This window comes from Gymnoscopelus braueri (assembly GCF_963280865.1).
Source record: "Gymnoscopelus braueri genome assembly, chromosome: 5".
Taxonomy (NCBI): Eukaryota; Metazoa; Chordata; class Actinopteri; order Myctophiformes; family Myctophidae; genus Gymnoscopelus; species Gymnoscopelus braueri.
The window spans coordinates 26,403,372-26,417,759 of record NC_137606.1 but is presented as its reverse complement, the minus strand read 5'-3'; the positions used below and the strand labels follow the sequence as shown (position 1 = coordinate 26,417,759).

Sequence of the window (14,388 nt, the reverse complement as noted above, 5' to 3'; positions counted from 1 at the left end):
GTCAGGTGAGTCGTCCACCCCACCAGCGGCTCCTATAGAGGCCTTGCTGCTCCTGAAAACCCAACTGAAAATTTGCCTTTTGGTGGTGCTTTAGAGGAGAGGGCATGATGTCACTAAAATCAATAGGATTCATCCTGCAAATCTGCCAATTAGATTGTGAGATATCTTGCATGAAAAGTTGACATTTTGGCCTAAGGGTCATGTCACCGAAATCAGTAGGAGTCATCCTTCTGGGAAGGAGAATGACTTACTGTGGAGATAACTGTGGAGAAAATGAAGCAATAATATTTTTTAAAAATGGGATGGTTTAAAACTAAAAAGATTCCAAAACCACAGGTAATTTGTTTTTACTCTGTGGAAAATGACTTACTTTCCTATTTTCAGACATTTAACATATCAATTTCATGAATACATGGAATACTATTGTTCCTTAGTTCTGCAATCATCAATCATATGAGAGTAATGGGTTTAGATAGGGCAGGTGGAATCTATTAGAAAGTGTTAAAGTGAGCACTGTTTGTCTTTAACTTTTATCAAAGGTGAATGTAATCACAAATGTGATTATGAATTAGTTTAAGGTTTGGATAGACACCACCAAGGTCAGCAATGTTAAAATATAGCAATTAGCTGATCTTATTTGTCTTCATTTTCATTGTAAAAAATAATAAAAGACACATATTTAAATGTATTGAAATATAGACCAATACAATAGAATACTAAGCTCACATATTCAATACTCAATGGTCACCACAGGAGGGCAGTAGATGCCCATGCCATAAACATCAGCTCACGAGCAGCACTGCTGGCTCCGATTAAGCTTTTGGCTGGGTCTGTCTTTATAAGCCAGAGACTGTGTCTGTGGGTCTGGAACTATGTAGATTTGGGTCTGTGGGACCATGTTGGCTGTGGGGGCCAACTGGCTGTAAATCAGGCCTAATTTGTTAGCTGTCAGCACAACAGTCTGTGCTGGGGGAATGGGCTGGGGCCCAGGGCCAAACTGGGCTGGTTATAAACAGGGGAGGAGATATTCTGCCACTCATATAAACTCTCCTGGGGGAGGGAGCCGGGCAAGGGGAAACTAACATCATAAAATTGGTTCCAGGGGGAATTTTGCTTCTGCTACAACCCTTTAGTCTAGTGGACTGCAGTCATCATAACTGTGCATAGCTATCTCATGGGGCTTAAACTGATACAGAACTAAAGTACTGAGGTGGATGGTGAAGTACTTGGGTTTAAAAATTACTTATACTGAAAAAGATATTGGAAACAGTCATGTAACCCATATCATTGATGCGCCAAAGCAAAGAATATACCAAAGATTCAGCGATGCTGGTACAGTAACAGAGCTTGGGGCCTGTAATAAGGCCGCTTTCGCACTGACCACTTGTTTCCAATCTCACCCTCACACGCCAGATTCAAGCCCTGTTGTTTATCTATAGCCTGACTGTTGGTCCTAGATGTATGAAATGTGACCGAAAACTATGTTTAGAAAATCTTTTTGCCTCAGATCTTAACCATTAGGTAAGGATGAACTACTCATTATTTCAATGCTCTGGACACCCACCGTTTAGTCAAGGTCGCTCAATCATTTTTGTTAAATGTTTAAAAGATTTGCTATGGGCCCATTCAGATCTTGTAAGACAAGCTCTGGGAAATGTAATCGCTCCTATGTGTTGAAATAAGATAGGAAGAAGCAGGTGTGTGGGGGAAATAGAGGGAAACATTTCTTTAAACAATCTGTAAATCCATTTCTTGCTCTAATGTGTTTTTCAGCAGACCTCAGTCAGGTTTTAATAAGCTCTGGGAAATAGGCCCCGACTCCTGTCACACCTGCTTTCTGCTCTACAGTTTTGGAGACAGAGGAGGAGGGGTTTGTGTGTGTGTGTGTGTGTGTGTGTGTGTGTGTGTGTGTGTGTGTGTGTGTGTGTGTGTGTGTGTGTGTGTGTGTGTGTGTGTGTGTGTGTGTGTGTGTGTGTGTGTGTGTGTGTGTGTGTGTGTGTGTGTGTGTGTGTGTGTGTGTGTGTGTGTGTGTGTGTGTGCGTGCGTGCGTGCGTGCGTGCGTGCGTGCGTGCGTGCGTGCGTGCGTGCGTGCGTGCGTGCGTGCGTGCGTGCGTGCGTGCGTGCGTGCGTGCGTTTGCGCGCGTGTGTGTCTGTGTGTAAAGCAAAGGAAGGCAGGGGAGGGGAGTGTGTCTGTGTCAAACCAATGTTTCTGGCTGCGAGTATAGATTTCCATGTTCACACTGTTTATGATGCCAACACAGGGTTAAGGGTTGCAGTGGCCTTAATGAAACAGAATCAGAATCAGAATCAGAATCAGTTTTATTGTCACATCACAGGTTTACAAGGTAAAAAAGTGGGTGAAATTCGTTTTTGTACATCGTTCCCATCGCAACGTTAATTTCCATAGAAAGAAGAGGGGGGGGGGGGAGAAGAAGAGGGGTGGGGGGCAAGTGGGAAGGAGATCAAAACAAGAGAGCAACAGAAGGCCAGACAAGTTATCTACATATTTACAAAGTACCTGAGATAATAAAAAACTAAGGTGCCTGAGCATAGCAGCAATGTATGTATACTGTGCATGTTATACTTATACTGTGCATGATATACATATGGACGTTAAGGTGCTTAGAGAAAAAAGAGCACAATCAAAAAGACAAAAAAAAACACAATGTACCACAGATTAGAAGGCAGAATGCTATAGATTTGAAAACAGTAAGTATGGGTTCATGTTTTATACAGTAGCTAGTAACATTGCCGTCATACAGTATATTTGAGTTTAAAGGGGGTGTAAGTCGTTTTTGTTCAAATAAGTGTTAAAAAGCTCAAGTAGCCTAATCGTTGCTACATACAGTGTTTGTTTGGTAACAGGGGTCTCCCCGTCTCTGCAGCTCTTTAGAAAAGAGAAAATACATTTTGGGATACCAATTTTGTCTAGTCAGGAGAGATTACACAGTACACATGAAATTGGCAGTGATTAAACCAAACAATTTTCAGACAATTTTGAATAGGAACAGTATACAATTGAAACTGATAAATGGATTTTCTTGGTTCTCCTGGTTGGATGAAATTGGAAACCCACAGGGAGACCTCTGTTACTGAACAAACACTCTATAGCGATAATTACTATAGAGCTTTAACTTTTCAACAAAAAACTTTTGTTTTAACAAACAATGCACTCAGCACTTTTTTGTTTGTTTAATCTTTCTGTGAAAGAAGAGTTCAGGCACACATCTTTGTTTCTTTGTTTCTTCTGCTGATAAACAGGACATTTAGAAATATTGTGTTAGAACACAATTCACTGTTAGTCCAAAAGACCCTGTAGTTTGGATGTTGTATTTTCAACCAAACTCCCTGGACGACTAATAACTAGCAACATTTTTTTAATCTTTACTTTTCTATTGAGTAGCACAAAACCTGATCTGGCTCTTAACAATCTTGTTCGTGTGTTGTCCAGAGGAGAAGCCATCGCATCCAACTCTTCGGGTTCCTGAGATAATCCCAGGCCCTCCAGGTCCATCGGGCCCTCGAGGGCCCACAGGTACATCCTAACTGCTGTTTCCAATAGTCACAAACAGAAAACATCACAGAACCACCATCCTCCTCAATCCAGAACAGTTCATGCAAAAAACTCTTCTGAAACATTACATCTCTTAGAAACTATCATATCGTTTAATCATGGTACAAAGACTGTAGCCATTTTATCTCAGTATATAATTTATCCTCCTCCTGCTGTGGATGTTGTTTGTGACATGACAGGCCCTCTAGGACCACAGGGACCTCCCGGGATGCCAGGTCTTCCGGCGCAAGATGTGAGTATCAATTATTCTGTTTGGACTCTGACCCGCCCAGGGGACGGTGAGAGTCCCCTGACTGAGATGATTTCACTGATTAATGATTATTGAAGATAATTTTTTTTGTCCATGCAGTGAATGTCTTAATTGACGCACACTACATAAGGACCACAATGGAAACAAGTCCCCAGGACTTTTTTGTGTTATCCTTTTAGCTCAAATGTCTGAATGTACCTCGTGCTGTTTACATTTCTGTCTAATAGAGTATTCAATCAATCAATCAATCAATCAATCAATCAATCAATCAATCAATCAATCAATCAATCAATCAATCAATCAATCAATCAATCAATCAATCAGTCAATAATGTGTATTTCTCTGTTTCATGTGCTTCAGGGTGAGAGAGGTCTACAAGGCAAGGCTGGAGATCCTGCGCCAAAGGGAGATCCAGGACAAAGAGTGAGGCTAAGTTAACCACATGAACCCTAGCGTTCCTTTTCTGGGCATGTCATAGGCGAACAATGTGCAAAAACTGCAGATCTACAAGCTCACAACAAGTCATAACGCGTTGTAAAGAGATTTAGGCTTCGTGTAGATCTATTTGATGAAGAGACTTTAAAAACATATATATATATATTCAGTGGTATTGAACACCCTTTACGTCTGTGTGTGGGTTTTACAAATATTGAGCCAATGAAAAGTATTAAAAAGCGCTTTTGACTAAACCTCCTAACTCCATTGGATCCTCAAAACCGTTGGTCAAACCACTTCACTCCAACTTTAGGAGATAGCTGTTTTTTCCATCATTGATTAGAATGACGAAGTCAGGTAACCGCCTGGGCACCTTCCTTACGACCTTTGCTGCGTGTCACCCCCCCCATCTCTCTCCCCATTTCCTGTCAGTCTACTATTCCTATCAATAAAGGCAGAAAAAGCCTTGAAAAAGAATGACGAAGTCAATCTCCCCATTAATGATCAAAAACCTCCTCTTGAGCTGTATTTGGGTAAAGTGGTGATAATATAAGGACACACTCAAGTATCTGACAATGTATAAAGTCACCATATCGACTTTGATGAGGCAGTATCGTGTTGTTTTCCTGAAAAGTTATATTAATATTTTGGACATAGCTGGTTTCTGCCCGACAGCAGAGATATATTGGATTAGTGCAGGGGTCTTCAACAGGGGGTCCGGGACCCCTAGGGGGTCCTCAGAGTTACTACAGGGGGTCCGCCAAATTTTTGTGTGATATGATATCTTTTTTCGCATTAACCACTTGAACCCTAGCATCCCTATTCTGAGGAGAACTTTAGCCAAAATTAGCAGATCTACAAGCTCACAAAGCCTCGCGCAGCGCGAGGCGTTGTGAGCTTGTAGATCTGCTATTTTTGGCAAAGAGGTATAGGTGTAGAGGGGAAAAAAAGAGCTGAAGAAGTAAAATAAAAAGGTGAATCTGAAACACAATTTTATACAATATAGAGGGGGTCCCTGCTTCATCTCTCTCTCAGCTAAGGGGTCCTTGGCCTGAAAAGGTTGAAGACCCCTGGATTAGTGGGTTCAACGTATTCGATTCTATCATAATAACACCTTTTTGATTCCATGTTTGATAATGATAAATGGCCCTGGCCGTCAATATTTTTCATGTCAAGGACCCCCAGAATTATATGTGTTTGGCCGCGGACCCCCATCTCAAAATATGTTGTTCCAGGGACCCCCCAGAAGCAAAGATTTGAGTTAAAATTTTTCGCTTTAAAAATATATATATTCAAAGATTTGCACCCATTTTCACGATTTTTCAAAAATAGCAGATCTACAAGCTCGTAGCGCGGCACTCGGTGCCGCGCTATGAGCTTGTATATCTGCTATTTTTGAATAGCCCAAAGTGTAAAATAATGCTTTTTAGCTCAAATCTAAAAATGACACAGTTCCAGGTCTTTAACACATGCAAAAGGTGAACAGGGTTCTCTTCAAAGACTCGTGCTCTGAGCCATGACTAATCCGTCTCTTTCATTCCAAGACCTGACCTCACTAATCAGAGGAGCCATGTCACATCACCTCGGTATTTGGCTTCACCTGGGCCTCTGACTTTTAACCTGATCTCCTTCATCTATACTGGTGTGATTAGATATTGGAGATTTGGGGAAATGGGTTTTTTAAGACAGACGCTAAAGCATGTAGGTGTGTGTGCATAATGTGTAAGTCCATGCATCTTAACATTATGATCCTTTTTTTTTTCTTCTTTTTTTTTACCAGGGGCCTACAGGTTTAACAGGCGAGCAAGGCCTACCTGTGAGTATAAATCTGTTCCGTACACACACACACGCACACGCACACGCACACGCACACGCACACACACACACACACACACACACACACACACACACACACACACACACACACACACACACACACACACACTACATGACATGGCTGGCGTTATTATTTTGCTGGCATTATTATTTTTCTGCATTCACAGGGATCCCCAGGGCTGAAGGGTGAACCGGGGGAGGGCTTGTCTGAGGTAAGAGAATGCAGTATTAATGTTGTTCCACGGTGAGCTAAAGCTGAACAATGTTCCCAAGTAGACTGATATCCTGTGCTGTTCAGGGTGAAGGCATTCAGCAGCTCAGGGAGGCTCTGAAGATCCTCGCTGAGAGGGTTCTGATCCTAGAACACATGATTGGCATTCACGGTAAGGAGGAAGATTAAAAATGGAAGACTAATTGTCTGAATTAAAACGTATATGAAAGCCGTTATTTGGTGATGATTATTAAGAATGAATTCATCATTAATTCAGTTACAACACTGAAGGGCCTTTTGTTTATTTGTTGTCTTGTGTCTCTTTGTCTTTGGTACAGAGAGCCCAGAAGGATCTGGATTTGGCAGTCTGTCGGATCCCCTGTCTTTCTCGGCTTTTAAGACCAAACGCCTTCAGCCCAGTCAAACCCCTTCTCGACCTCAGACACTGGGAGAGAAACACAGACGAGGTCTTTCCTGAAGTCACTGCAAACATTTAAGCTTGATTTATATTTTTGTTGTACGGCAGTGTCGCTGGCCCAAAATATCCAATAGACAAGCTCACACAACGCTTTGCATTGTGGTGCATTGTGAACTGTGAGCTTGTTATGTGTATAAATCAAGTGTTAGTGTAAATGTGTGAGTGTGTAGTGTCTGTGTATAAATATATCTGAGTGTGTGCACCCCAGACCATTTTGCATTTGGCCAAACCGTTACAGTGTGTGCATGCATGCTTGAGTTCGTGCGCGCACGCGCGTGCGTGTGTGCGTGCGTGTGTGCGTGTGTGTGTGCGTGTGTGTGTGTGTGGGTGTGGGTGTACAGGGCTATCATAAAGCAGTGAAACGTGATAATGATTCATGGGACCTGGGGAAAGTTTGGGGCCCACATTATTCATGTTATCATCATTATTATGTGTTTTAAGGGGCATATCATATCTTTTCATGGGGCCCAGATTTCCTGGCAACAGTCCTGTATTATGTGGGGAATGTTTATTATTATTATTATTTGTTTGACTAGATGTGCAATTTTATATGTACTGTAATATCTTTTGTCTCAACCTCTATTAGGATTAGTGTGTATTGACTTCTTTTTTGCTGTAAAAATTAATTAGTAGTAATACAGTTACTTGAAATTTACAATCTTGTAGACATGAGATGCTGAGCATTTCATCCATTGAAGTACAGTTAGTCCACATGTTCACTATGTTGCTGTATTCCCTTTGTCTAGATAACTTTAATAGTAGCACTTAGAAAACCTTGTTCAATGAAATATGATCACATAAACTGTTATGAGGAGACCTGACATCTGTCTTTCCTCAGCACTCCGCTGTACAATCTCTCCAGATGTCAGTTACGCTGCTGGGCCGGCTGATCTATTGTATGATGCTAGCGTGTGAGAGCCAATTCAGCCCACACTAGCTTTAACTTTAAATACTTTTTGTTGAACAACCTCGGGGGTTATCTTTTGCTGGCCTGTCAAATGCATTCTCCCTCTCCTCTCCTCTCCTCTCCTTACTCTCCTCAACCTCTCTCTGCTCTGCCTTGTTAAAACTGAGGTAAGACATGACAAGCTGCCAAGAACTGCTGCTTAAAATAAGTTAGCTGAAGTGATTAGCATCAGGAGAGCATGCATCTGGAGAGGGAGGTATTTAGACCTGTGTCTGCTGACCTCACTTGGCTCCAATGCATCTTCAGGCGTTTGGCTGCTAGAGGACAAAATCTACACATTGACTGACTGCACATTGACTTCAATATTGCTGTACCTATACAGTAACAGCAGCATTATTATTGTTGTGTATGGGTCTCAGAGAGACCAAGCTGGTCTTCTCGGAAAGTGTGACCTGTTCTAAGTTGATCTTAGCCTACTGCATTAAATGTCAGTTAGATAGATGGTGAGGAACCTGTCTTTGTCTTTGTTGTGTTTAATGATGTCATGTAAATTTTCAGGATAAAAACGGATGTTATTGCTTAAAGTATAGCTCTTTTGTCTGCCCTACCTATCTGCTACATGTAAATGAAACGCACACTCATATAGTATAGACATGACTGATGTGACACTTAGATTTGTCCTTGTCTCACAGTAAACGATGTGCCAAGTGTGTAATAGGCTTTGTTGCTTTGTTGTCATGTAATTGTGAGGCATTGTAATCTGTGTATATAGCCTCTATGTCCATTGCTAAAATGAGATTAAAACAGTCAACAATAAACAACTTTGCTTTTATATTACTAGATTATTGAATCCCATTTATCCATGTACCACAACTTCACAGCACCGGCATGCTATTTACAGACAGAGGAGTCACACTTTTCACATTCAATCCTCTTCCCTCTTTCCTTTCCTACTGTCCTCATATTTATTTTCCCCTCTTCTTTCCTTCTCTCGTCTTTGCTCCTTTCTTTAGTCTGCAGTATCACTTTTCTCCCCTGCACCTTGTCCTCTCCATGGGTGATAACATAGACATAGATTGTTGTAGTCAAGGTTACCAGCAACATCCTGGGGGAAGTTTGTAAACATCTGGTTGACCCATGAGCAGAAAGAAAAGAACAGAATCCAGATGGCCTTTTTTTTATGTTTCTCCCACATTGCTCTGCCCACAGGGGGGAGCTATCAGGACGGCAAAGAGCTCATCCAGCATCAGTGTAAATGGTGCAGAGCTGATTCCTTCCATTCAGTGGCGTTACCTGAACCAAGAAACATGGCCATATATCATTGCACTATCATTTGGTCTGCCCTCTACTCGTATCCCTTCATCTGTGCTATGTCTGCAAGAAGCCCCTATGTCTCCCTTCCTCTTATGCCCCCGCCCCCGCCCCCTTGTCTGTTTCTCCTTTTATTTTTTCCTGTCTACTGAACAGAGACGTGTTGATGTGAGGCCCTGCTCGCGTGGCCACAAGGGAACACGTCTCTGGTGCTTTTGATCACAAGCAAGATCAGGCATGTGTCCACAGCTCCCCCTGTGTATGCCCCACTGACTGATCGTGCAGCATAATGGGCAGGCACTGACATCCAAAAGACGCACACCCACACACTTGCTCCAGCGGTACAATCGCAAAGGCACACACACGCACACTTGCACTCCTATCTACCCCCCAACGGGGAGGGCCTGTGGTCCATGTGTTGGCTCTGTTCACAGCAGGGTGGCTTGTTTACTGGACACATGGGAGCAAGACAGCGATGGTGTGTGTGTGCTTCCCCCCTTTCGTGCCCTTTTTCCCCATTTGACAGTAAGATGGATGATTGCAATCACAGGAGCCATCAGCGAGACAGAGTGGAGGTCTATGGGGCAGTGAGACACAGCCATGGGAAACCAGCCATCAGATTACTATAGCCTGCTGCCATGGGAACACTGCTCTGTTTATTTGCCTGGTGGTGGGTTGTTGTTTCATGTGCATTTCTTAGTTTTAGCCTTCTGTTGGCACTTTGATGTACAGAACATGAAAGCTTCCTCATAAAATATGTGTCATGTAGTGTGTGTGTGTGTGTGTGTGTGTGTGTGTGTGTGTGTGTGTGTGTGTGTGTGTGTGTGTGTGTGTGTGTGTGTGTGTGTGTGTGTGTGTGTGTGTGTGTGTGCGCACGCGTGCGTGCGTGCATGCATGCATGCGTGCGTGCGTGTGTGTGTGTGTGTGTGTGAGAAAAGGAGCTATTTTATGGTTCACCATATACTACAGTACAAGCCAACTGTAATTCAATATGTCTCCTCAAACCAGTACAAATGTGACAGATTTCACAGTGATTACACTGGTCACTTTGATCCCCTGAGAGAATGAAAGACAGACTCTTCACTCTGCAGTCAACGGATGTTTTTTAAGAGAAACATCTGTTGCTCCACAAATGAGATTATTGTATCTGTAGCCAGAGGCCGTGCCATGTAGGTTATGAATGGCACAGTTAGCAAGGGGAGGGGAGGGGTTTGCTCTGACTGAACCCTGAGAAGGGTCTTTGTTAATCACCAGTAGCTGGTAGTTGGGAGGTGCAAATCAAACGGAATAGCCATGAAAGGCTGGCCATTCATCGACATCCACCTTGAACCTGATTCGGCAACGTCTCTCCCTGCCAACACCCATGAATCACTATCTCATATGGATACATTGAATATTTCACCTTGTTGCCAAGCAACAACTCACCTCAGCCTCAGTAAACCTGGCCCGTGGCGCAAGGTGATATTTCATTCTAGAACAGGGAAGAATTGTTTGCATGTCCCCTCACAAAAAGTCACTGCTTGCCATGCCTTTCTGTCTGTGAAAATAATAGTACTGTTAAACTATTGAATGGAATTGCTTATTATTCTTATGTATGTTAATAATCCCTGTATTGAGAACACTATATAGTGACACAATATCTTGCCTATCTATCCCCGCTCCTTGGCAGACACAAACTACATAGCAAATCACACTCCTCCCCCTTATCGAACCCTGTTCCTTGGGTCAAAGATCTTGAAGGCAGTGAGAACGGTCTCCCTATTGCTTCCTAACAAGTGAAAAAAACTGCTAAAATGACAATAGTTTCAAATCTGAAGTGTTAATTAAACTCTGAGTTAAATTAGAAATTAACTGGATTTTATCAGAGAGCTCTGGGGTTATTATTTGGTAACAAGCATTAGTTCATATGTTGAGTTGCAGAAAACAGGAATATGTTGACCGACAGACACTGTCAGAGACTGACTGACTAAGCGACTAGCCTTCCTCCAAACACGGTGAGGAACACAGTGAAGTTATAGGGCCCCTATAGGGCCTCAAGACAACATCTCAGGCAACCCGACAGAGAACACTTCTTCATTGTGTTTTAACAACCGCACCATACAGTATGTGTCATTTTGATGTGGATAGCACTCCATCGTAAAAACAGATTCTGGTAATCCGCAAATCCTATTGTGCACGTAATTTCCACCTTGACAGCTATTCCGTCCATGATGGTGAATGCCTTGCAGTCATAGGCAGGTACTTAGAATAATGGAGTGAGCCAGAGAGACAGGGCAGAAAGAAAGAGAGAGCATGTGAGTACATGAACATGTGTTTTACACACAGTAAAATACCCAACACATGTATTTGAACTCCTGATTTGGTTTTATTCTAACATACTGAAGACATTAGAGCTTTCTCTCTCATCCTTCTTTTAGTATGTTTGTGCGGTAACATGTCAGAACAGAGGGTGATCGTAGTGGTTCCTTCGTGCTACATCTACTGACTTTACATACAGCAGGGGGTAGACGACAGCCCTTGTCCAAAGAACACCAAAGAGCTCTCCACAACAAAAGAAACTGCAGATTTCCCCTGGACTTTCCACAGAGTAGTTTTCAAGGTTTTTTGCAAAAGGTGTCAATATTATGATTACACACAATAAGCAGTAACAAAATAACACAAATATGGCATACATTAGAACATTAGTATAGATAATATACTGTATCCCTGTCAAAAGATTATTATTTTTATTCTATTAGATAACTATTTACAGACGTTTCCTCCTCCTGGCTCCCAAACTGTGGAATAAACTCCCCCTTGCAGTCTGAGCTGTGCAGATAGACTATAGAGTATAGACTAAGACTATGCAGATATATGTTGGTTAGTTGTTCACATTATTTAAATTTGTTTTTTCTTGACCACAAATATTAAGAATGTTTGTTATTTATATAACATGTCATTTATGATGACAGATGCTATTTTGATGTTTCCCTGGTATCCTAGTTTCTCTGAGGCACTACTTTGTTCTCTTTGCACTCTACTTATGTGACTATTTACCTTGTTGTTTGTTCATTAGGGTTCATGCTTACTCTGCTTACCCGGATCTTGCACCTGTACTGTAAAAGTCGCTCTGGAGCGTCTTCTAAATGCCTAAATTGTAAATGTAACGTTGAGTATGAAATGCATACTACCACTGTGTTGATCTTGTAGGCTTATCTGTGGTCATATCATGAAACCTCACGAAACAATAGAAGGCGTGCCCATCCTTTAAGTCAATGGTTCAATACCTGTTGTACCAGACTGGACTGGCTTGCATACCAGACAACAATGCAAGCCATGCTACACAAGATATCCACAGCGGTATGCATGACATGAGGAATATATTCCCATCGTAAAGAAGAAAATAATGTAAATGCTTGGAGATGGGGACACTTCATTTAGACCACTGACCATATTCACATGGTGGAGTGAGGTAGCCCCACTGTGTGGATATGGTTGATTACAATTATATTGTGTAACGACTAATTATATATGCACACACCTGTTTGTGTGTGCATGAGTCTAACTAGTAACTCGATTTTATGCCATTATGCATTTTCTTCAAAACACACTCCATACACGACATATTTTGTCCAAAACTCATACGAATTGCTACACATCTTTGGAGTCATGATGTGATAAACGTGTATCATACAAATTGGTTTTATTCCAGAATGACTGGCTTCAAAGTTCCTATATCCTGTCCTATCCTATATTAAGAATGGCTTAAGGGTGGGTAGGTGGTGTGCAGGCGGATCACGTCGTCACGCTCATGCCACTCATGGCCATGGCTCTCATGGCTCATGGCATCAGGCGCAAACAAATCAGTCAACTCCATATTATGGGCACAAAAGGGGGTATGCCCATATATGGGCATATCATGATGACATCAGCGATCTCCATATACGGGAATAAAAGGGACAAGGACTGACAGATACAGAGATCCGGTTGTCCAAAGCCACTTTCAGGTTCTGACGGCTGCAACCCACGACTTACACAGCCTTGTGTAAGGCCAGGGCTATTATAGACCCTCTTTGAAAAATGGTGGGCATAGCTCAGACACTATGTTTTTCTGAAAAGTTGTTAAAATGAGCAACTCTAGAAATTTCATCTATTACTGGCAGTGGCAACATATTCATGGAAGATGTTGAGGCCAGTCTACACCATTGAAGACCAGTGCCTTTGGGGATAATGGTTGCAAGGAGTTGACCGACAGTACGTGGGACAAATCGACTATCATGCAGGTTCCACCCCTCCTTCATGTAGTCCGTAAGCTAGGACCCTAAATTTATCATCTATGGGGAATAATTCTCATAGTGATTTTTGGGAAGGTATACACCCCTAGCGCTAGAAAATATGTGATAATATTGCAGCGGCGGCAGCTTTCTGTGTGCTACTGTACGTATCAATCCATTCATAACCCCATGCCAAAGCACACATTTCAAATTTAGCCTATACCTGTACATATACCGAAGCATTCTACTTCAAACTGATGATTCTCTCTTATTATTGACCCTCTCTTTTTGAAAAACGGTGGGCATAGCTCAGACTATATGTTCTCTATTACTGTGCGGCAGTGACAACATAGTGACTATACAGTACACAAGATGTACTTCTGTTTTAAAGATGTTACACAAAGGTTTCCTCTGTAAATAACCTAATACCGTGATTACATACACAGATTCTAGGGAAATGAATTATGAAATTCAATAAACTAAACTAATGTAAGTGTGTAAGTAATGCATTCTACAAATGCCTTCTAAATCCTAACAGTTCTCTGAAAAACGTATGTTGCTATATAGCTAGTCTGCCCCAACGCTCCTGATTTCGTGTATAGAGGGGCGGGTGTATAGAGCCGGCGAGAGATTGCGGCTGATCCCATTGGTTCACCAATCTGTCCGTCAACCCCCGCCCCGTTAACACAACATTACGAGCGACGCCCACTGCACTCTGGTTGGTTGGGAAATGAAACACTTCCTCATACCCAGTACAGGCTATGGTTGGGCCAGGCTTTTATTTTTTAGCAAAACTAAGCAATAAAAGCCTAGAGATCGAGGCTACTATATAGCTAAAGTCTAAAATGACACCGATGCTTTCCCGTATTGAATGGGTTAAGGGTTAAGGGTTAATTACATACATGAATATCACCTTTGCAGTATAGGTGCTTTTTTCACCAGCAGTTTTTTATGCAAAGCACCTCTATGGCTGGCAAAATCGCTAACTCATTCATTCATTCTTGACAGAGTAAATAGTAAGAATCAATTATCCTGCAGGTTCCAGTCCCCGTATGTAAGCCAGGACCCCGACATTTAGGCCCCCACCACCGGCACCATCTGGGGGGAATCATTCTCATGGTGATTTTTTGGAA

At 42.2% G+C, this 14,388-nt stretch overlaps 1 protein-coding gene across 1 annotated transcript in view; it reads left to right on the top strand.

Moving 5' to 3' along the window:
• Window positions 1-8,512, top strand: part of col26a1 (collagen, type XXVI, alpha 1) — a 23,620-nt gene extending 15,108 nt beyond the window's left edge. The window contains exons 7-14 of the mRNA XM_080428020.1: window positions 1-5; window positions 3,452-3,535; window positions 3,754-3,806; window positions 4,185-4,247; window positions 6,040-6,075; window positions 6,263-6,307; window positions 6,394-6,478; window positions 6,645-8,512. The exon at window positions 1-5 is cut by the window's left edge and continues 121 nt beyond it. Of these exons, the coding sequence (XP_080284146.1) occupies window positions 1-5; window positions 3,452-3,535; window positions 3,754-3,806; window positions 4,185-4,247; window positions 6,040-6,075; window positions 6,263-6,307; window positions 6,394-6,478; window positions 6,645-6,784 (511 nt within the window). The 3' untranslated portion in view covers window positions 6,785-8,512. The remainder of the gene's footprint in view (window positions 6-3,451; window positions 3,536-3,753; window positions 3,807-4,184; window positions 4,248-6,039; window positions 6,076-6,262; window positions 6,308-6,393; window positions 6,479-6,644) is intronic.
• The last annotated feature ends 5,876 nt before the right edge of the window (window positions 8,513-14,388 follow it).